The following is a 25264-nucleotide window of genomic DNA, read 5'->3' on the forward strand; positions in this document are numbered from 1 at the left end:
TAAACTGTTTCAGCCACTTTCAAACTAGAAATATTTTACTGTCTTAAAACTCTATAGGTGAATAACTGTTATGGTTACGCTTCGGGTAAATCTCCACCAAATAAATGTATGAATGTAAGTCAGTGTCCCCAGAAGGAATGAAAACAAACTTGTGTGTTCTATGTGTGTGTTCTCGCATGCGTTCACACCTTTCAACTCAGCCAGAAGTAATAACATCAGCTCCTTTGAGTTGCAAAATGAAAATCAGTCTCTCTCTCTCACACACACACACACACACACACACACCCTCACACACACACACACACACACACACACACAAGCTTACTTGCACAGTCTGAATAGGAAGCATAAGGCATTACAATAATGGAAAGGCCTGAGGCACAGATTTGAGGGGAGAAAATACACTACAGCCACCCCAGATTATAATGTTATATTGTTTCATTCCCCCTGAGTGTTTGTGTGTGTTCCTGTGCCTGTGTGCATTTCCGTGTGTGTGTGTTTGTGTGTGTCTGTCTAGGAAAGGCTTAATATGTCAGATTCTCAGGCTTTGTGTGGCTGGTATATTGACATCTTTAAAGAAAAGCTTTTCAAACTATGAAACCAAACTACTTGGAAGACCAGATATTTAGGAGTGGATGACACGGGGGAGGATAAATTCATGAATGCCAGAGGGTCCCATAAATTTATAGCAGACAAAGTTCATGTATACTGTACACATATAATCAATATGTAATAGAAACAAAAACAGGAGGGGAGGAGATGAGTAAAAAAAAACAGCAATGAAAGCAGACTAGAAAAGTGGAGGTGTTATGTTCTTTTCTTGAGGAGGACAGGAAGGCAACAATGAAAATCATTGCCGGTCAGAAACAATTATGTGACAGGAGACAGGTTAAATAATAAACTAGAGCATTTTATTAGTGAAAATGAGATAAAGAAAAAAAAGGAGCAATAAAAATATGAAGGGAGATGAATGGTAATGTTACAAACACATGCCACAGTCTTGCACAGGATCACTATGTAATATTCCCAACATGTTCTCCATGGAGATTAACCATTCAGGAATAGCGATAAATAATGTTTATTCCCCTTGATGTGTTGTTTATTATGTGATTAAATGATCCAATGTTACTGTTTCATTATGTATTTAGTAGTTTATGAAGTGGTCACCATGTCACTGGCTTTAGTTAGGATCACATAAAATGTATCATTGTGTCCTGCATTTCTCAGTTAATAGAGATTACACATTTAATAAGTTCCAGTCATTTTAATTTCTTTAAAAATTTGCAAGGATACCATTTTTGTGTCATTGGCATTTCATTTTTCTCATCAATTTTTAGGTCAGCGCACAACAAATCAACTCAATTTGGCTGTTTGTACGTTTAGTTTTTTGTCACCTGCTATTATATTATACTTACACTATTACACTATTATTTAATAATTTCTCTTAAGTCATTTTTTGTTAAAAAGTCTTTATTTCTGTTTTCACTAACTATACCAGACTCATTTTGAGCTCAAAATGATATAATCCACATTAAAAATGAGCTAACAGTAAATATATGTATGTAATATAAACTACATTTACATTTTTGCTAATTTAATTAAAAATCACATATTATATATATACATATATATTTGCAGTTACACATTGTGAGACCAATCTTACAGTTTCATACAACTGAAAATAAAAGCATTGTTTATTGGTAAATATCTAGTTTATCACTTGGCTAATGCATAATTAATAAAATATTCATGTTGTTTTTAACCTCATGTATTTAGAGTCTTAACTTGGTATTGAAGCAGTAATTTTATTCACTTACGATCAGCAGCTTTTTAGTGATGCTAGAATTAACTAAAAATATATAGTGCTTTATTTACTGTGAATATCCATAGTGAATGCTGTCTATTCACCACATGGTATGCTGAATTGGACGCAGCTGCCCACAAAGATTTGACTTGGCATGTACGCTCCTAATTTTAAACCTGTCACAGTGCCAAAAAAAATCATTCCATAAAACATGGTAAATGCAAAGCACATCCACCCACTATGACACAGATGTCAGTAAAAGTGAAGAAAACACTGTGTAAAGTTAGACGTATCATTAGGTGTAGCATTTTATTTGTCTGTGTTCTCACTTTTCACACGAGCCACTTTCTGTCACTTACACTGAAGTTCAGTCTTGGTGACAGTCCACTCCGATTTTTTGATGTGTTACTATGTTTATTCACTTCTGCAGCTCAGGCTCGGTGTCAGGGTGCTGGTCTGCTCACTTGTCTGTTTGTGCACTGGTTCAAACTCTTTATGCTTTACTAGATTTTCTTTGACACATTAACACTGTGACCCAGCAGAAATAATGAAAACAGTGAAAGTCATAATGTCAGTAAATGAAAACATCTGATGCCCAAGTAGTTTTCTAGTTAGGTAAAAGTACCTTTTAACCAGTCTCTTTACAGAGACAGCCACAGTTAGAGGGCTTTAATTAGTGTGTTTAACTGTTCGGAAACCTTGCACTTCACTGTGTCAAGTATGTCATGTGTTAAAGTCATATTTAGTGTTACCATGGTAACAAGTGCAACGTGCACTTTGTGTATTATGCATGTGTAATGACTGTGTATTAGTGCATTGGTGACAGCTAAGAGTACTGACAATATGGTAAGTTGGAAAGGACACACTAGCCAACTACCATAGCTTACACGCATTATACAAGTTTGATTTACAACAATATATTACAATATTCCTCCTAGAGAAATACCAACACAATTTATCATGAGTGCCATTATTAATGAAGCTACAGTATGGGTAAACATCCCATACAGTACTTGTATTTGCTTCAAGTGCTGAAACAATAGCTTCCTGGCAGCGCACTGATGTCGGTGTCTTTAACTGCAAAGCAGATTTGCAGCATTTTGCTACACAATATACTGACTTGAAAGGAAAGGTCACTAGAACAGTTTCCTCCTTGGGTGTGTACCACACATGTCCCTGACTTTCACAGTCTATTGAAGATTGCATGAATCATAAGTTGGCGTTATTGCTTAGTCTTGCCTGGTGGACTGTGATGTGGTTGAATCTTGGAGCTCAAGGGTGTTTTGAATGGAGAGCTGAGTAAAGTGGGGTAAGCCTGGAGATTCCAGCTACTTGCCCTGTGATTTGTTACTAGTTTCTGTCCAAGACTAAGATGATGTAACAAGCCTGGTTTGCTGGTGTTCTTGCCCTAAGACTTTGATGGGAACACAGGGGCTCTATGCAAATCGTTATGCAACTGACTCACTCTGTAGGTTCTCCTACTTTGGCTACATAGCCTTTTTTGTTATCTCATGGACCTTCTATACTATTTTGTCTCTGATGACTGCTGGTTGCATCACTTTTACTGTAGGGTTTGCTCTCCAGTTGCCCCACCCCAGATCACTGCCCCCTGTAAATGCAATGAGCACATTCCCCAAACTATATCCACAATTTCTAAATCTACACCTGTGTTGCAGTTCTAGTATTTTGCTATTAGATCCATAGGTATGCATCAGTCTGACAGAGCTTACCTGTGTGCAAGACTCTTTGAAAGCTGTCTAATATTAGCGTGCTACACTTTGGACCACAATCTGTCCTGAAGGGCACCTCCTGGGAAAGGAATGAGATGTGCCCACCTGTCACCTGCTACTATTGTTACATGGGGATCAGTTTGTGGAAAATGTATGTCAAGGATCTCCTCTTCATAAGGCTCCTCTGTGACTTCCTCTACATGCAAGTGCATGGCACATTTTTGGCATCAGCAACAGCCATCAAGGGATCTGTGTTAAGAGTGTTTGCCACATCTTGGGCAGTGATTTTTTTTTTTATTATTTTTTTACACATTTGGATCTGTATGGATCACATACAGTATGTTCTTTTCTGCAGTCTGCATGCTGTTTTTTTTTTTTGGTCATGACCATTGACACTGAAAAATGTGTAACGTCCTCCTGAACTATTTTCATCTGCTTTTATGACATTTCATACTGCCGAGAAATTTCTATTGCTTTGGCTAGTATCAAACCTCAACTCTGTCCAACCTTCTTTCATCAATCAAAATATTAATATCAGTGGTCAAATCTCTCAAATGCACCTTGTTTGCTTTGCTTAAAGTGATACCTACTCTCTTATTTTCCCTCAGTCAAATATTGTAGCTCTCAAACTTGTATGGCACTTTCTCTCTTTCAACACTTTTGCTCATAGAGCAGTATTGTTTTTAAATTCAAAAGTTTTTTTTTTAACAGTATTATAGTATTGCTTTTTATGACAATTTTAAAAATGTAATGGTCATCACTCAAAAATGTGGCACATAGAGTTAAATATGCTGTATCTTTCATTGCCTGACACATGGCACACAGATACATGCACACTAATGCTTGATGTTAATTCAGCTAATTGAAATTATTTTTTAATTTATTTTGCAAATAATGAATTTGATTATTTGAATTAAGGTCATAGACACCGTACAGGAAAATATAACCCAAATAAACCCATAATATTAGTGGAGGGTGGTTGAGAAACAGCATATTGTTATAATTTGGGAGGTTTGCACATAATTTGCTGATTGATAATATTTACAGCTATAGACTGTTTCCACACAGGATTCATGCCTGGCATTTTATTAACGAATTGAGCAACACAACACTGGGGGAGAAAATTGCTGTTCTTCATTTCATGGCAGGAGCCAATTAAGAACAGTATATAGATGATGATCATGCACAGTAGTTTATTTAATCTAAAACTGGAGCATACAAGAGTCAATTTAATGCTTCTGTGTACTGTATATAAATGACTTGCTGAGTTTGTGATGAATAAGAACAATACAGTATTAAGTCTTACTATTATGGCTGTTTAAAAACTGTGTGGAGATCACTGAAACTGTTCAAGGAACTAGAGTCATAAAGTTTAGCTAGAGACACATATGTACATACATAGGCTAAACGTCCATGTTTCAGATGTAGAATTAATACGTTTCTAAAGTTTGACCAGTAGCCAACTCAGCATTATGCAAAATATTTCTCACTATTATTGCATAAATTTACTGCCATCCTTGGGTATTATGTGACGCCTGTGGTAATTCATCTACTATGTGTTGCTGGGTTAAATACTCTACTGTAGCTTAGTGGAATTTCAGTATTAAATGGTCCAATCTTCTCTCAAACTAGCAGAGAAAGCCACCTTCATAGTCTATAACACAGGATGGAAACATTTAAGCAAGACAGTGAGAGAATTAGACCACACAGCTAAGTCTCAATCTCAGAAATATTCATCTCTTTCCTGAGAGCTCTAACTTCCATCTTCTGCTCCTGCACCTCCTTCTCACTAGTTGTCACTCTGGAAACTGACTGTGGACTGTCACCTCTGTTGTTTGCACTAGAAGTATGAGGGCTGATCATTTCTCAACTCTTCTTTCAAGACTTTAATTGCCAAGTCTGTGATTCTGTAATTAAATAGCAATACTCACTTTCTCAGCCTTCTCCACTTCTTTCTTTTGAAACTTGTTCAGCTCTGGAAGCAAGTTTTACTATTATTGCTGTCAGTATATTTTCAGTTGCTATCAATCCGGAGCACATCACCGAAATATCATCTTGACGGAGGATGAATTTCTTTAAGTAAGGCTGTTTAAAGTAGCAGTCTGCATCATTTTCATAAAAAATATATTTCTGGTTTGTTATTTTCTACCTCTGTTGATATGACTCTATATACAACTTATATCCCTAAAAGCCATAAAGGCCTTTTTTATTGAATTATCATCCCTGAAAACCTTTTTATTGCATTGCCAACCTCCTGTTGTTTGGCACTGCAGCAGCAGAAATATAAGCAATAGCATTAATTGGGAAGAGTTATTTTAGTTTAATTTACTTTATCACATTTATATTTGGAAGACCATGTATAGAATACATTAATTTCAGGCAACTTGATAAATATTGTGTCTATCTACTCCTGGCTGGATAGAGTGTTAAGATAGGTCTTTTGATTTAAATTTCAAAAATGTTTTAAGTTTTGCAAATAAATTATTAAATAATTAATAAATGAACATTTTGTGATATTGTTCACTAGGTTATATAAATTGGTGCCTTTTCAACTATGCATAATGGCTTTTAAAAGAGTACTCAACCAATGAGAATAATTTTTAAAAATGTATAAATGATGAAGTTTAGTGTTAACATGGTGACAGAAAATTACAAATCCTTCCCTCTAAATGACAAATTTAATGACCAAATATGTCACTGCTACGGAGAACTTTTCCATTTATGTGATCATAAACGCATGAATATGATTAGGAAACTGGCATTGTCTCATAAGCTTTTGGCACAAATAATACGTGGCTAGGTTTTAGAAAAAGATCGTGGTTTGGTTTAATGTCTCTCTGGGTTTGTAGTTCAGCATTGGTATTCCTGGCTTCCACTCTCTGCTCCAGCAGTTTGTCTCTTGAAGCTCTCAGCTCATCCCACATATTCTTCCTGTTCCTTTGTAAACCTTAATCAGCTCCTCTGCTCAAACCTGTGTGCCAGACATACTGGACACAAGCATCACAGCGCCCCTCGTTGTAAAATACCTCTAAGAAATTAAATGGAAAAAAAAAAAGTTTTTTTTTTATTGTGCGTAGTGACAGTAAGTGTTACATTAACAGTAGTCAAAGATAAGTCTCTCTTACTGTTTTGTATTGTGCTGAGTTGGCACAAAACCATCCGTGAAGGTATACTGATGCAATGGGCCAATCGGGTGATTCTAGGATCAGACTTTTAGGGGGCCTCAGTCCCTAAGGTGACATTTACACAGGACCTTAATCCCAGAGCTCTTTCTGCCGATTCCATCTTGCTCTCTCCACTTCTCTCCCTCTATGTACTCCTCTCTGTCTTTTCTTGCTGTCAACCAAATAGCAAGGTTAACATCCAATTACAGATCTTTGATCTAATAAGGGGTATAAATTGATCCATATTGATTTATATTATTCCGTACTGGGTTACTTTGGACAGTACAGTCAAGGCAGTCATTTTGACCTTAGTTTCTCACCTGAATATGGTTGTTTTCTTTGATTTAAAAAAACAAAACAAAACACGCATATATCCATCTATGGAAGCACAGATTTCCAATGTAAATATACTTTCTTGTGTAGCTGCATAGCAAGTATGTGTAATTTGATCATGAAGAGAATATGGGACTTTGTGGAGTGAAATTACTGTTACATTTTAATTCAACATAAAACTGAAACTTTTTTAATTTAACCCTCAGGGGTCAAAGGCCCTTAATCTGTCAGTTTTGATCGTACAGATAAAAGCAATATAGCATTCGAATCTGTCTAGTTTTATTTGTATACCCTCATAATAACAACGAAATGCTGTGCTTTTGTAAAATAAAGAAAGCAGACGGGGTGCGCTCTCTGTCTTCTCTGTCTCTGTCATCTCTCTTCACAGACGCGTAAATAAAACAACCAGAATCTCAGCGAATACTTGCCTCAGAAAAATAAGAAATATATGGCTAGAAAGCTTGAAATGTTTTCTTTTAAATGAAACAATACAAGTTGAAAACAAATCATCACTTTTTATTTAATCCGTATGAACGTAAGGAGAAGTACGTTTCATCCTGTCTCACCTCATTACAGCTAATGTGATCACACTGTTCATATGGAAATAATCTGAGGTGAACCAGGTAATTATGTGCACAGCCCCTGAGAAATGACATAAAATGTCAAACTTCATCATAGAATTTACTCACTTTTTCTGTGCGTTTGGATGATGGCACATTATGCGGGTGAAGAAGCGCTTTGTATGTTCCAGACAGAGACGAGTTTACTTTCTCGTCAGTGAAAAAACACGACTCAAATGACAAACGTTTGCATCTGCATTGTGTGGCACTAATTCCCTCTCCGCCACATTCCTGACTGAAAGGCTCATTATGCGGGTCTTTGTACGAGTCTTTGTCTTCTCAGGTAAATCACATGATTATTCATGATCACACACCTTCCTGCAAATGTCTTTCGTAAACATAAAGTGTCTTAGAAAATTTGTTTTCTGTGAATGAGTGAACATGATGACTTTCACATCATTTTGAAGCAAACACTTTTGGCTACAGGATGCACTTCTCAAAAGTCCTGTGAACCAATGTCCTGTATGTGTTTTATGGCCTTATTTCAGTGACTTAAAAATTGTGAGCAGCATGTATGAACAGGCATGTCAAAACTTGTCCAGGGCCCCAAAACATCCTTAAACCCCAGAGGGTTAACTGCCAGTTGTCTTACTTACCACTTACACCGAAATATTAAAGTACATTAGTTAGCTCATTATCTGGCAGGTGTGCAGCTAATTCAGCTAATGTTGTTTGCCAATGTTCACAGCATGGAACTGTAAGCACAGATTTTCAAATTCACAGTAATAATGACCAATTACCCCAATGTTCACATTCAGACCAGTCAGCATCTGTATTTGTTAACATCAACTTTTGACCTCAGGCTGTTTGTGATTGTAGTCTCTAGCAATTCATCACTAACTACTTCTACTACTTTTATGCACGTGACAGATTACAAAACAAGTTAGCATGTTCGTGTAACAATATTTGATTTTTATTTTTTAAATTGACCCTACTCTAGCAGAGAGGAAAATGACTTAAGAGCATAATTTTGTAATTTTGTAAACAGCATTGTTTATGCTGTTAATGCAGATGGTCAATAACAATATACTGCACTAACCTTTTAAGATGTGTGTATTAACTGCATCAACAAAAAAACAGTATTAACTGCATCAACAGAAAAGACCTCGAGTGGTACTCCATCAAGCCAATAGGTAGGTTTTCTTTTTTAAAAAAATTTTTTTTCCTTGGGCAGAATTGAAAACCAAATGTTTTACAAGCATAAGAGTTGTTTTTCCTTAATGAAGTCACAAATTAAAAAGGGCCAAAAATGTCATGTGAAAATTGGAATCCAATATTTAAGCCAAATTCTAACTAGATCCACATTATTATGTAAAATTATCTTCAACATTTTAGTTGTTTTAATTTGTTATTTTTCAGTTCAGAAGACATTCTTGCATAGTTTTCTGACTTATTTTTTAGCATGCAGATTGAGGGCATGAGATCATGTGAGTCAACCCACAGTGCATTTTCTTCATGTTTAATTAATAAAGACAGAAGTGGAAGAAAGTGAATGGTCAGCAAGTCACCTTGTTATCAGACATATGAATGACAACTCCAAAGTAAGCCATCAAACAGTCTCATCTTGTTAAATCTGAACAATTCCATTCATGCTTCTTTACCTTCCTTCATTATTTCTGTTTCCTTTATCTGTAGCAAACAGCTGGCATGTGGTGATTTGAGCATGTGTGTTTGGCGTATGTGACAGAAAGTGAGGGAGACTGCTCCATATATTTGATATATTTGAGTGTAAGATTGAGGTGTGCATTTCAGGAGACACTTGTGTTCTGCATAGGCACTGCAGTAAGTGGGAAGATTCAATAACACTGTTACATCTGATAAGCTCATCACTGAGAGCTATTGCAGGTGATGTAAAACAGATGAGGGGACATGAGGTCACTCAATTTTCCATTGAGCAGGGAGTTTGACAGTGATTACATCAAACAAATATAGTGTAGGGAAATGTGATTAAAGAAGCACATCAAGGTCATTTTCTATCAGAACAAACATTTTTACTTTTTATATTGTAACCAGGACAAACAAACACTCCTGTAATTTCACTTGCATATAACAAAATAGCAGTCGCAAACTATATTATTTTACTATCTGAAAGAGTTACTTGAAAATGTTATGCATAATAACATTCATATTTGTATTTGTGTGTGTGTGTTTGTGTTTGTTTGTTTGTTTGCGCTTGCTTGCTTTGGGATATTTAACCAGGATGACCTGAACAAGGCCACAGCAGTCACAGCCCTCAGCAGGTGGCCATCTTTGCTCTTGGTTTCTTTGGTCACTGTCATGGTTACACTCATACAATACATTCATGCAGACATATGTTCGCCCGGCTGATGAAAATTAATTAGCATCGACCCCCTGTTGACATAAGAGCCATGGTTCCCTGGTGCATTCTGGGAAGAAATAAGTGCACCTTGTAGATCGTGATGACACACACAGAAACTGACACAAAGCAAAAGCACTAATGCACACTCTCTTACACATACGGGTCAACACATATTGACACATGCAGCTGCTATAATGCATTTTTGATACAGATCCATGAGTATATGCACTCCCCTGGCTACCTTGAACTTTGCTACAGTGGCTTTGCTGTTGCTGTATTACAGTCAGTGAAGCAGTGAGCTGGGCCCATTTGAAAAAGACAGACACTGCAGTAGGTGCTCGGAAGAGGAAAGGAGTATAGAAACTAAAAGAAAAAAGAGAAACATAAAATGTAGAAATACCGGCAAGGAAATAAAGACAGAAAGACAGAAGAAAGAATTAGGGACAGGAATGCAGGCAGAGAGGGAAGGATGAATAGAGGTTGGTGTCAGTAAGAGGTGATGTATAGGAGAGAGGGTGATGAGAGTGAGCTGGCTTCTCTCTCGGCTCCAGTAGTAATGTCCCTTTCCAAAACATCACTCATATTTAATGGAGCAGAGCTACAAGGGAAGAGAGAAAAGGAGAGCAGAAAACTCACATTCATGAACACGCACACCACACTGATATATGCAGACAACACAACACATTACAGACTTGTACACACTTGCACAGATTGGTCAAAGCTTGCATATACAGATAGAGAACACACGCACTCTGGCGCGCAAACACAAATAGGATTCTCAGAGACTTAATAGAGTTGAGGCACAGGGGCCTTGAGATTGAAAGCTGCACTCAAGTATGAAAGTGGGAGAGTGAAAGAAGAAGTGAGAGAACAAAAGAAAAAGGAAAAATAATTGGGTAGCATTGGCATACATATGAGAATACGTGTAGCATGTGAGGAAAAAATATGGTATGGTAGGCGGGTGGATGATCCTTATCTGATGTCTTAACTCTGTCTGAAGCCACATTCACCAGGGAACAGAGATGAAGGCATAAGAGAAGAAAAATCACAGGAGTGCAATTATTCTGGAGACAAAACAGCTTTATGACAAACTAGAAGGTAAATAGAGACAGAAATGTTTATTTTCTAGTTTCACCAAGTACATGCACCTAATCCATGATGAGTCACCCGCTCGTGTTTCCCTTAAATCACAATGAAGTTCTTGACACTCATGAATTACTCTGTTATAACTTTATGGAGTAATGGAATTTTATAGGAGGAAACTGTAACCAGTTTCCAGAATATTTCTGTAAGGGTACAGGTAAAGCATACAGTCCCACTTAAGTGATTCAAATCATCAAACAAATTTTAATATTACACAAGGACCTGTCCAAACCTGCCTTGCCCTATCTGGAAAAAGTAATTGCCCTATAAACCTAAAAACTGGTTGCACTGCCCTTGGCAGCAACAACTGCAATCAAGCGTTTGTGATAACTTTCACATTGCAGTCTTTCACACTGCTGTGGAGGAATTTTGGCCTAGTTTTAAATCATAAGTCACAAAATCCTAAATAATGCAGGTGTATTTTGAAATATTGCAAAAAAAAAAAAAAAAAACCTGTAATGACTGCCACTTCAGTTCTACTTTCTGAGTACCAACTACCAAATGCAGTAAAATAAATCAGCATCTTCTGTGCAGATTCAGGGTTTCTTCATGTATACATAAGTTCAATTTAAAACTTTAAGATATTTTAATAGCACTTTAAATGAAATTTAAGACCAAAATTGAGATGGAAATACAGGCTACCAGAAGTAAAAAGATACTCTTTCCAAGTAGACACTTACATCACTTCAAAATTAATAATAAGGTTTAGTTTAAGAAAATTGCCATTGATGACCTTAAGACCATTGTGTAGTAATACTAATAATATTTAGACACTTTACTCAACTAGGATTTGAACTTAGAACCACTAGCAGTGTAGTATTTTTGCTGTGTAGTACTTCCACTTTTACTTAACTTAAGGATCTCAGTGCATTTTTGTGCACTTTTTGTGTTTTCATTTTTATCTCTTCTGCTCTTTTTTAGGTTCAGGCCTCAATGATGGACAATGGCACGCAATGCGTTTGGTCGCCAAGGAGAATTTTGCCATGTTGACGATAGATGGTGATGAGGCGTCTGCTGTTCGCTCTACTTCACCTCTCACTATCACCACGGGAGGAACATATCACTTGGGAGGTAAGGCACTACTCATGTTCTTCTACACACACTATCAACCATCATATTACTCTTTAGTGCCTGTTTGGGAGGTGTGAGAACATAATATCATTATATTGTAAGTAATTAGCTACTTTCAGGATGTTAAAAAAAAAAACATGACAGTGTTTTTAAATGACTCATTCTTTCTCATGAATTGTAGAAAATAGAAAATGCTGTTTCAATTTTAGGCTACTGTGTTGTTTAATATTTTCTGTGCTTAATTGCATAGCTTCTTATTATAGAAACATACCAAAATTCACATTAATAAATCAGATTTTACATTGGGGTGGTTTTGTTCCGATTGGATTTGCTATTTTTAGTCTAATAGATTGTCTATTAAATACAATCAATGTTGCTAGAAATCTATATCTCAAGAGCTAAAGTTTGGGAAGTTGCTCACTTGGCAAGAACACAAACATAACTAGATCACCAAATACACACAGCTACAGAGAGGGGAACACATACTAACACACACCAGTCTTTGCTCTGAGAGGTCCATCAGGTGTCTCTCCCTCTACTGCTATTCAAGCACAATCGCCTTCATCGAGCAAAACCGTTTCCTCAGGCCAGTCAATGAGGATCAGAGCACCTCACACACACATACAGAATATTTTATTCTTCTGCCCATCTTAATTTACTCCTCATTGCTATTGAGTTTTTTTTTCTTTTATGTAATCAAAGCTTGTGAGGCCTTAAGACGCTAATGTCTTTTAACACAAGGTATATTTTACACTATTTTCATGTTTTTTTTTTATCTGTGGTTTTGCAGAATCAATCAATACCAGTTTATTTATTATCACTTATCTCTCTTTTACCACAACTTTCTCTTTCTACTGTTTGGGCTTCTCTCTCCACTCCTCAACTCTTTTTTTCTCACCTTCTAGTCTCTGTCTTGATCCAATTGGTGATTTATTGATTTTGGTAAGCTGAGTTGGGAATCAATAGTGCTTGAGAGAAGATCAACAACTCTGTCTGTACCCCTTGAAAATGGCAGAGGAGACAGACAGAAAGTGAGAAAAAGAGTGAAACAGAAGAGAAGACAAGTAGTAGAAAGAAGAGAAAGTAAAAAGAAGGAATGACATGAAGATAAAGTTTCTGGCAGGAGCGGAGAAGCTGAGAGGATGGGTGACAATGAAACATAAATTCCCAGAGGCAGTACCTGCACCTCATCAAATAAAACTGAGCGCTCCAAACAGGCATAATTCACACATTTGTATTTTTATCTACACAGGTACACTGTGTGGTAGTGTGAGAGCTAGTGTGTGGGCTGAAATGTGACAGGGTTTTATTTGTTAATTATAAATGGCATAATGAAGGATGAGGAGTAGCCTCGTGGTAAATACATGCTTGAAGGCTACAGGGGATACAAAACTACTGATTACTACTATGGCAAACATTACAAACAAATGTTTAGGCCATTGGTTCCCAGTCTAGGGGAGAAGTTTTTGAAACAATTTCAGCCAGTTCATTCTTAATTCATGAGGAAGGTGTTATTGTTGCAGGGTGGATTTAACTCTGATAGTTTGCTCTTAACTCTGACAATTGGACTTGGTTTTACTCAAATGGAAAACAGATTCATAGAGCATTTTTACTAGTATTAAAAATACATGACTAATTTTTATAATTCGATGCTTAACCAGTGTCACAGATTTACAATGACGGCCTCAAGTCATTTCAATTTGTGTGTATGCGAGTTAATTTGAGTGTGCATGTCTGAACAGTGTGAACTGGTATGAACTTGTATGAGTGTGTGGGTGTTTTTGGCCAAATGCTCTGAAACTCCAGAGCACATACACACATAACTTACAACTCAGATATATCTATATCTAAAACATTTATTCAAAACATTAGACCTCATCACATTCAGGGGCTAATTTCCATCCCAGCACTGAGGTAAGAGAATAATATAGTGAGTGTGCAAAAGATAGTTTAGCCTTTGGCTTGCCCTCAATTACTCTCTCTGACCGCTCAGCTTGATGAGTCAGACAGGCCAAGCACATTAAGCTGTCCTAAAGCTCTATAACAGTATTCCATCAGCACTTTCTATGGGACCTAGACTGTTGTTGTCAGTATGCCACAATTATCAGAAACCCCTCAGTATCATAAACCATCCATGTTTTTATAAATACAGGACAAGGATTAAGATAATTGCTTTGTAGGTTCAGTCATCCAGGTAGCCATCTGTTTCGATTCTCATGGCTTTAAGGCATCAATCTGTTATATTTTATTGGCAGCAGGTGTTGATCAGTGACCAGACTGAACAAGACTTGGTAAACAAAGTAACACTGCTACTGCCAGAAAGTAAATGTAATAACAATTAAAATAAGATATAAGATAAAACTTTATTGGTCCCTGAGGGCAAATTAATCTGTTCCAGCAGCATAAACTTTTAAAAGTACAAAACAGTTCAAAATATGTCAGCCAGAAAAAATATTTAAAAAAGTATATGATGTCAATTAAGAATTGAAAAACAGAAGAGAAACATTACTTCTTGGTTAGTCTTGAACAAAATCAAGGTTTCAGATATTTCTTTAACCTAATATTTGTGTGTGTGTTCTACTAAGTTTACACATTCCTTTTAGAGAATATTTAGTATGTTTTGTTTATGTTATTTAACTAACTTGTTAAGAGTAAAACTTATATAATCATCACTATATGCCTGAACTTAGTATGTTTGGGGTTCAAGGTGGGATTTACAAAGAATTTAGGGCCCCAGGGCCCCTGTAGTGTCTAGGGATGGCCCTGCACCTGGGAATCTGGGCATGTCCATCTTTGTAATTTCAAGTCCATGTATTTTCACCAGTGCAGCCTATGTGGTGTTACTGCAAAAATCAACCACCGTCTCATTTGTCTTGGCATTTTTGATGTGAAGGTAATTGATCACCTCATTAGACACACCACCATGAACCCTCACATACTGTGGTGTGTTGGTGAGGTATGGCATTAGAGGCACTGGAGAGTCAAAAAATATGATCCTTACAGTGTCAGGTTCCTCAAGATGCAGGAGGGGTCAATGTAACAGGCAGATGAGAGCGTCATCCACCCCAATGCCTGGTTGGTAGGTGGGGCCCACCAGAAATGGTGGTTCACTAGGTGGTTCAGGATCAGTCTCTCTATGGCCTCCATCACGTCTGTGTGGGTGGGCTCCCTGGTACGTGCAGACTTTGACACTGGCAAAGTCACACAGGATGTCTTCCACCAAACAGGAACTTTTCCCAAACTAAGGCCCCTTTTAAAGATGTAAAGAACCACCTGACACTGCTGGTCTGCACAGTCTCTGAGCAGTACGGAGCAGATGCCATATAGCCCTGAAGCTCTTTCCTCGTCTTGAACCTCTGCAATTCTCATGTCACAGGATCAGTTGTTATTACGAGTCTGGGGTGATGAAGTGGGGGGCTGAGAGGAGTGGGAAGGTGTGTGGCTGTGTTTACTTCAGAGGGGTGGTGATGAGAGGTGAGAAATGAGATGGTCCAAGGTGGATGCAGAAGGTATGCATGTAGCTGGGGGCAGCTCAGGGGTCACCCATGGTTTATTGTTAGTTAAACACCACGCTGTCCTGGTGGGCGTGATGTTTTCTACACAGAAATTTATGTAGTCTATCAGTATGTCAGTCTGTTAGTGTCCTGCCTATCATGTGCTCCACACAGCACCTCCCACTCAGTGGTCTCAGCAATCTTTCAGCTCCTCCCTGGCCTCCTCTGTCCATCTTCTTATGCCTGGCAGTTGGATGATGTTGTCTAACTACAGGTTTATAGACAGGTTGTGATCTGAAAATCCAAGTGGGAGGAGGGGAGGGGAACAGTAGGTACCTTCACGTTTGCATACGTGTCTAAAGTCTTATTGTCCCTGATGTGACCTGTGACGCATGAGGTGAATGTGTGGAAAGTGGAGGACAGGGAAACGTGTTTAAAGTCTCAGGGATGAGAAGGGCATGGGGATGTGTGGCCTGCAGCTGTGACACCACGGTGTGATGGAGCTCACAGGCTGCTGCTGCATCAGCATTACTTTGCACAGCCACTGGATTCCTGTGAGATTTGTGAGATCAAAAACACCAGAGAATTCATTTTGTGAGACTCAGGGATATGTAATTTCACTGAACCGCCAGTGGTGTGGCCCAATCAGCATCCTGTGAAGACAGTGTCAATTATGGACGTGATGATCACCCAGGGTGATGACAGCGACAAGCAATTGTTTCAAACGACAATGCTTATGTTGTTTGAAACAATGTTCGTGTGTGTAAAGGGTACAGCCATAGTTGAAAGGGTTTCCTGATACTGATACCAAGAAATAACTAATCTCATCACTTGCACATCCATAGTGCACTGATTATGAGCATTAGAGCAGAGAAACAGGATGGAAACACACAATAAAGATGACAAAAAGTCATACAACATGGATGCCGCTCTATGCAATGCCAGAAGTATTCAAGTATTCAAAACACTTTCATTCATTTTGACTGTACACTAGGAATGTGTGAGCTGTCGCATCAGGTTTGTTCATGTTATTGCAGTAAACTGAATTGGAGACTGCTAGTACACTGTAGTTCTACCTCTGATCAGGACAGAGGTTTAAAACCATTTTAAAACCAGGAGTGTTTTTACCAGACCACTGGCCTCAATATAAAATGGGAAGTGAGTGACCAGACAAGAAGGGCCATGATCAGAGGTGACAAAAACAACACAGTCACTCTTACATATAGCTTCAGAAATCCACTTAGAGTAAATGTCATGTGACAGCCTGATTGGAGTTTGTCAAACATAGTTTAAAGAATTGTGAGATCATTAGGAAAAAAATCTCTCAACTCATATAAGACAAAAGTGTTCCTCTTTGGGCAGAACCTCAAGCACTGCTCATCACATGCTTGACACCATGAGTGCAGTCAAATACAAGAAGAACTGCCTGAGACTGAGGTGACACCTTTTAACACAACAATAACCCAAATCACAGCCAAGACAATACTGAAGTGACTTTGTCTGTCTTCTAATGGCCCAGTCAAAGCCTGGATTTTAAACCCCCCAAAATATCTGTTTAGAAACCACTTCCCATCCAATCTGAGGATGCTTGAGAGGGTCTGTCAGAAAGAATGAGACAAACTGCTCAAATCCAAGTGTGAAGAGCTAGTAAAGACTTACCCAAGAAGACTTAAAGCTGTTACTGCTATCAAAGGGGCTTCTACAAAATACTGGATTGTGGGTCTGAATATTTGTTTAAATGAGAGATTTCAGTTTTTGATTAAGAAATTTTCAAAGATTTATAAAATCATATTTTATCTTTTTTATTGTAGGTTATTGAGTTGAAAAATGGCAATTTTATCCATTTAAAATTAAATCTGTAACACAGTAAAGTGCAAAATTGTATGGGTCTTAATATTTTCTGAAGTGTTTACTTTAGTTACTTTAGATGTCAGTAAAAGACTTGGTTCTGAACCTTAGACATTTTACCCCCAACTCTGCCCTCTTTCCTAATTTTATTATTCTTCGTCTTATTTTTGCCAATTCTCCTCTCTTACTCATGTCCTCTACAATTTTCCATTTTTTCTCTTCCCTTTTGGAATCATCATTTCCACTTTCCTTTCATCCCACTTATCCTGCTTAACCAGGTGAACCCCTTCCTTTGCCTCCCTTCACCTCTCTTCTTCTCCTCTCATCTCACTCCTCTATCCTACAAGAGTCTAGTTTTAGAAGCAGTCTCCTGAATCCAAAACCTATTTTATGGGGAGTAGCTTCTTACTCCTGACACTGCACTTAGAGAAATTAGTAAGTGACTGATATTAGATATCCACAAATTTAATTTCTCAGGAGAAAAGACAGACACTCACACAAACATGCACAATCACATACAAAGACATCAAATCATGCTCTTTTCTGGCAAAAAGATATCCCAACGAGAGAGTACTTCATAAAGGGAAATACCGATCTGAAGCTTGCTGGTGTCTGATAACTGTATTGTGTGTGTATATATGTCCTCCTGAGACCCAGCCTATTCATTTATGTCCTCTTCAGTCTCCATTTTGTCTCAGCATGAAAACAAACTTCCCTACCCCCCCACCTAAACACATGAAGTATCATTAGAAAGGCCAGGATGTCCTGTATGTATAAACTAAGTCACCCTCATGTTTTCTTTTGGATCATAGTCACTATAATTACTAAGGCCACTAGGCAGAACCTTTAAAAGGCCCGCAAGAATATGTATATGTGTATATATATATGTGTGTATATATATATATATATATATATATATATATATATAGGAAAAAATTCATGTATATATATATACATACATATATACATATACATATATACATGAATTTTTTCCTTTGGATCATAGTCACTATAATTACTACAGCCACTAGACATAACCTAATTGCCACGTCTTGTTACTATGAGGAGCCTCCTCAACCAATTTCAGACTAGGAAGATTCTTTAAAAGGCCAAAATGCTTCATGACTTAATCACTTTGCATAGTTTACTCCATTTCTTCTGTCATAATTTTTATAACTACTACATATTATCTCATTAGCACATTTGTTTCTACTGGGAGGCACAGGAGGACCCTACTCAACCATATATATGGTGATGATAATGACTGATATTAGCCATTGGATGAAGTGACAGCATTCAAATCTGTGAACACATCTCCCGCTCCATCCATGCTTCTGTTGAACGTACTGGGACCTCCTGCTCTTTGTCTTGAAGGTTGTGATGAAATGGACTTGAGACTGAGATGCCCAGATTCATCACAGCAGCTGTCTGTGCATGTTGATCATGTGCTTTTTCATATCTATATGTGTGCATACTGCACAGTTATCCTTGACAAGTGTGCAGTAATGTTTGAAATGCATAAACAAGGTGCTCCTTAAGGTGCTCTAGGTGTGTATTAAAGTGTTTTACTGTTCTTTACAGTTATGTGAAATAGCAGGGAGAGACAGAAGCAGTTTATCAGTCGATAAGCACAAAAAAAGGTACAGTGGTGAATTTACAGGACAATTGTTTAAGTTTTATCTTTGATTATTTTGACAGATTTCTTTTTTTAACCTATTCCCTTTGGAAGCAACTACGTTTGTGTTGGGATGCAGAAACAAGTTCTGCAGCCTGGGAAACAGTTATGTCAGTCTAATGTGTTCAGGTAGTAAAGAGCTGGTCCTTTAGTATGTGTTGTAAAAGAAGCTCTTTGCGCGCAACACGGAGGCTGTGATAAAGTGGATTATTGTTGTACCAAATCCTGAGAACTTGGATAATAGAGTTTTTGTTTATACTACAAATTAAAACCACACAGGTTTATTGCATTCAATAAAAAAATAAAATGTCATAAATGCTGAAATTTAGACTAGAATAAATACAGTTAAATGTCAACCATAAATTTAATAAGCTAAATTATATTGAAGGAAATGGTGACTGAGAAGGAAAAGAAACTGGTCAAATAACACTAGAGGCTCTATGTGGGCGAATGTGTCCTCTTTGAGTTAATGTTGAGTGAACTGTGCTAAAAAAAAACAAACTGTTATTTTCCATAGCTGTTTGACTTAATTCAGCTTGGCATGTTATAGAAACACAGAACTAGTAACTAAAGGTACAAAACTTTAAACAGCACACTCAAATGAGACAAAAAATATATATATATATATATATTTTATGTTTTTTTTTTGGAAGGGGGGGTCTAAACATGTACACATTCATCATAATTTTTGGGTAATAAATATTAAACTGTATTTTTCCAAAGTGAGTAAAGCAAGCTACTTTTTCCTGTCAGGAAATGTTGCCTTTTTAAAAATGAATTTAAGTTGTCATGTAGGCATAATAATGACAAGAAACAAAACTATAAGTTGCAACCCTGGACTGCTACATAAGTAAACTTGTGAAATGTAATAGTTGATTAAGAATGCCTTCAGCGAGCATGACTCTACTTTGTACTGTCCAAGTGATGTGTACACCCTGAAGAAAAAGTCGATCCACCACAGTTGTCACTGTATAATTCACACTTTAAGCTTACCAATAAATCAGTGTCTGTCTGTCTTTATGGGTCATTGCTTTCTCTCTCTACACCCGGAAGATTTCAGTGGACATGACTTTAAAGCACTGCGCTATCTGCCTTACTCTTCTCCTAAAGTTTTGTTATTATCATACAGTTGGTTGTGTGTGATTGTGCAGATGTATGACATCTATGTTGTACATTGTTAGCCAGGTGTTTGTATCCCTCAGACTCTACCTCATCAGTCTTCGTCTTTATCTTCCTCTGTTTATCACTACAGCTGCATTACATTATTGAATGATACAATATTGTATTGTATGAGAAGCAGAAAAGAAAAAAATGCCCTTAAGGTTTTGTTGGGAAATAAAAATGTTTGTTAAATGGAAGACTCCAAGACAAAATAATAAAACAGAAAGATTTTATCGTTGCTGGTCATGGCTTGACTATTATCAGGATACAAGTCAGGATACATTTTAAATGGTAGACTTTGGATATAATTTTAGGGGCTGCACAGATGTTTGCATATTTATTTGAAACTCTCTTTCTTTCTCCTGATATCAAACATTATTGGCATTTCTTTACTGTTAGGTTACGAACCTTTGACAGGAAATTTATCAAGTGAAACAAATCATTTAGATGCAGAGTGACATTTTCTTAAAAATTCTCTCCCTACGAAAAGAGCAGCAAACGTACTAAAAACAGGTGACACCAGCAGTCACTAAAGGATGTTATGGTGCGGTTGCATTGGTAAAACACCACCTTGGTGGATAGAACAACACAGCAGTCAACCCCCATTTCAGCATTCACGGCCTAGCAACATATATACATCCATGGTCCCATGAATTGCCCCGTTCATTCTGTCAAACTGTCAGGAAGACACTGTTTCCTTTGCATTGATATGCTATCCATAGGACACAATGTGCTGCCAACCAGCTGCAGTCTGCTCTGTTTCCAATCTTCTGTCTCCCTTTCCATCTCTCTCTGTTACTTTCTCTGTCTCCCACTCCTCTAGAAAGACAGCAGACAGATGCAGCAGGAGAAGAGACAGATGGCAAGGATGACAGGGGAAATTTTGGGGGAGGAAATGAAAATCAGAAGATGTGAAAAAAAGAGATGAATTCAGCCCAAACACCCACACTGCGAGAGACATTTTACTAGTCTACTACTTTATTTGCTGGCATGACAGCCGCTATGTAAACTATAATTATATTGGTCCACATATGTACTCAATGCATTGGCCCTCTATAATAGGCATTTTTGATGCATAGGCCTTGAGGTTGATAGGCATGCTGGCAAGTATGACAGCTTATAACATCACGATGATGGAGATTTCATTGAGAGACAGTGTTTTATGATTGGCCTGTGTGCTTGTGACAAAGATTAAATTCCAAGTTTTCATCTCCTAAATCTGACAGTACACCTGTAGACATATAGTGCTGCATATGCACACCAACCCTATACCCTTGGGCACTGGGCAAGAGTGAGTACATATACTCACACTCTTCATATGCACGCAGTTTTTGTCCCAGCCTTGTCCCCGTTTCAGTCAAGGCCCAGGGCTGCCTCTTGATGGATCATTGAGTTCTATATCTCATAAACAATACAATACAATAAAACATAGATTTCCTCTAGTATAGTGTGGCCTTAGCACCTGTATTAAGGCCATTGGGCACTGTGGATAATCTCTACAACAAGAGGACTGATGTTCATAGCTGTAAAGAGTGATAACAACAAGGTACTAGGCAGGCATGTCGTTCCTTGTCAAGGATGATACTGTTAGTTTGACATCTGCTACTGAAATGGGTCTTCTTTTGCGATGTGTTTCAACTCATGGATCAGAAGAACCCGCTGCTCCTTGTTTCAGTGTCTTCTTAACACATTTGTTCACTTCTTTTACTTCATTGTTCAAACACAAGCTCCTGTGTGTCCCTTTTTTTAAATTCTTTTAAGGGGTTACTTTACTGTGATTTGTAATAGTGATTTGTAATAGTAAAAGGAATATAAAGTTGGATTTTGTGCTTTTTTTTAATTTCTTTGTATCAATTTCAGGGTATTTTCTCCAGACACTGTTCCCACCCTCCCAGCGTTCCTTCCAGGGCTGCATGCAAGCAATCCTGGTCGATGATCAACCTGCTGATTTACATGCAGTGGAAAAAGGCACCGTGGGAGCTTTTGAGAATGTCAGCCTTGACATGTGTGCAATTATAGACAGGTAAGGATGATAATTCCTGCATACACACCTACCCACTTCACCAGAGAAGATAGAAACTGAAGTTATCACCTTGTGACACTGTTCCTGGTTGGAGCTTGAGTACTACGTTTTATTTATTTTTTCAGTTTTGACTTATTTTAAGTGTTACTCTTAACTGTATGAAATCTTATTGCACCCTCCACCTCAAACCTTTAAAAACATTATGGCTGGATGGCTCTCCCTTTACAGAGTCATTGCAATCAATCTCAGACTGTAGATCCTGACCAAGACAGGGTGCTAAGCCTAAACATGAAACTATTCTACACCTACTCCTTCCGAGCCGTGAATTTGCATCTGGCATGAGAAAGACCCAGGTAGGAACTCTTTTGGTTCTGGGTCTATCCAGCTTAGAAACAAGTTTGAGGAGCTGGGGATGCTGGAATAAAACCCATCCAGTGCCAACCTGGAGCCATTGGCCCATCCAGTGCAGGTGTCTAATGAACCATGGAGGGCTGCCTCTGAACTAGCAGCTTCTGGTCCCTGTGGATGGCACCAGGGCTGGTAACTAGTTCCAAGCCCACAATGCCCATATATGCTCACAACTTTGGTTGTAGATGCCTCCGTCATTAGAAAAACCAGGACAAATTCTGCTTTCCTTGTGTCCCAGGTAAAACAACCTGTGACACAATAGATAAACCCATCAAAACTTTTGCTAATGAACCTGATATGAAGGTTATTGTCCACATTAGCACAAATGAAATAAAAATTGTCAGAGATATAGAAAACTGATTTTGTCTAACTGTTCTCTAAAAAGATTAGCAGACCAAATTTGTATTTCATATTCCATGTGTGGTCACAGCAGTGGGGTTTTCAGCAGGCTACTGCCCCTACGCACCTAGTTTTCATTAGCCTGCACTGGCCACAGTGTCCTCAGTTTAAACATTTTCGTGGAAGCAGCTTTCTAGAGACAGAAAACATGTCATATGTCCCTCACATAATAACAATAGCATGTTAACAAGAACAGATTGGTCATATATGAAATGATTTATTGATGAAATGATTCATGCTGTAAGCTCATTTTGAGTGTTTCCTTACACTGAATTAAGAATGTTGTAATTTTTTTTTTTGTTTTTTTGCTTAAATTTTAATTTAAATACATATTTTAAATTTGCCTATATTATTGTTTTTTAAAGTAATTGTTTTTCCAGCCTTATTTCTTTGTATCTGTAAAAGACTTTGATTTGCATTAACCTATATGAAAGATGCATTATAAACAAGATTTGATTTTATTTCAATCCACTCTATCATTCATATATGCAAATATATGCACAGAAGAACGAAAATGTGCCATAAATCAAGTGGTTTTAAATGGGAACAACCATAGAGTAAACAAGACAGCTATGTGAAGTGTCTCAATTCTTACCCAGAGATGTATGACTCAAGGCTCTGCTAGTTGTGTGTGTAACTGCACAAGAAAATGTTTGTGTATTTTTGTGTAGGTTGAGTAGGTTTTTGTGTGCTTGTCAGAGGACATAATTGATGGAGTGGATTCACAGTGTACGGGGATGCATGTAAACACTACATTTATTTAATTTTAACTGAAAGTAAAGCACAGGTTTCATCCTTCAGCACTATATAATCTACACTAAACATCAAAAATGGCACACATTTTTCAATTTTATTTCCAAGTATAACAGAATCAGACATTCTGCACATCCCAGTGTTAGTTCACTGGACACATTCATTTCAATGTGTTGAGATTTTTACTTATTTCCATTTAATAGACTAGACAAATACATTGGAACAGATTTGTCATATATGAAATGATTCATGCTGTAAACTCATTTAGAGTGTTTCCTTACACTGAGTTAGGTGTCTGTTCAAACTTCTGAACTCTTTAAACTGGTCTACCTATTAGGGTTTAGGTCTAGTCCTATTCCTCCTAAGACAAGAACTCACCGACAGTCATGCATCGGGCATAAAGAAATTTTTACAGATTTTCAACAACAATATGAACTGCATCATTATGATGAACAGGAATGGCAAACTGCCTTGGAAAACTCCAAACTTGTGCAGGTCAGAAAACACATCTCCGCAGACACACTGTCGTGACACATGGGGTATGCACATCAGTAGCCAGCTGGAGGTTTTTCTGTAGGGCTCTCACAATGCTCCTCCTGTTCCTCCTTGCACAAAGAAAAGATACCAGTCCTGCTGCTTGGTTGTTGGCCCTCTGTGTCCTAGTACAGCTCTCCTGGTTTAACAGTCAGTCTCCTGATATCGCCTCCATGCTCTTTAGATTGTGCTTGGAGATACAGCAAACCTCTGTGTTGCTGCATGTATGGATGTGCCATCCTGGAGTAACTGGACCACCTGTGAAACCGGATTGGGCTGCAGGCACTGCCTCATGCTGCCAGTAGTGACAAAGACACTGGCAAAACACAAAACACAAAACATGAGAAGAATCAGTCAGAAGGGATATGGGGAGAGCATTTGTCTATGGTCACCACATGACCAGGGATTATACTGTCATTTTGCAATGATTTAGTGCTCCCTTGAGTTTCTTTGAGCAGTATATACTGATAGAAACATGACCCATCTATGGACTTATACATTAAATCAGGGCAAGTAGAAACAACAGATATGAAATATTATCATATTATAAATTGCTAAAGCAAACATGTTAGGTTACGGTTTCCTGGGCAAGTAATGAACAACTGTTTTTAGAGGCTTTTTCAGTAAAGACACTGTACCAGAACAATACTCTTCCCCAAAAAACTAAACCAGACAAAGCAAAGACAGTCTGTAAAGTCCAGTTGAGCTAAATGGAACTGCAGGTGAGGTAATGATCCTGTGCAGATTCACCACTAAAGGCATGTTCATGCTGTCTGTGCTTTTT

General features: G+C 37.7%; 1 protein-coding gene across 1 annotated transcript in view; it reads left to right on the forward strand.

Annotated features, from left to right (window-relative positions):
- cntnap2a (contactin associated protein 2a) overlaps positions 1-25264 on the forward strand; it is a 333364-nt gene that overhangs the window by 188127 nt on the left and 119973 nt on the right. Inside the window, exons 10-11 of the mRNA XM_026292263.2 lie at positions 12036-12185; positions 22224-22386. Coding sequence (XP_026148048.1) covers positions 12036-12185; positions 22224-22386 — 313 coding nt within the window. The remainder of the gene's footprint in view (positions 1-12035; positions 12186-22223; positions 22387-25264) is intronic.

This window comes from Mastacembelus armatus, chromosome 20 (genome assembly GCF_900324485.2).
Source record: "Mastacembelus armatus chromosome 20, fMasArm1.2, whole genome shotgun sequence".
Classification (NCBI taxonomy): domain Eukaryota; kingdom Metazoa; phylum Chordata; class Actinopteri; order Synbranchiformes; family Mastacembelidae; genus Mastacembelus; species Mastacembelus armatus.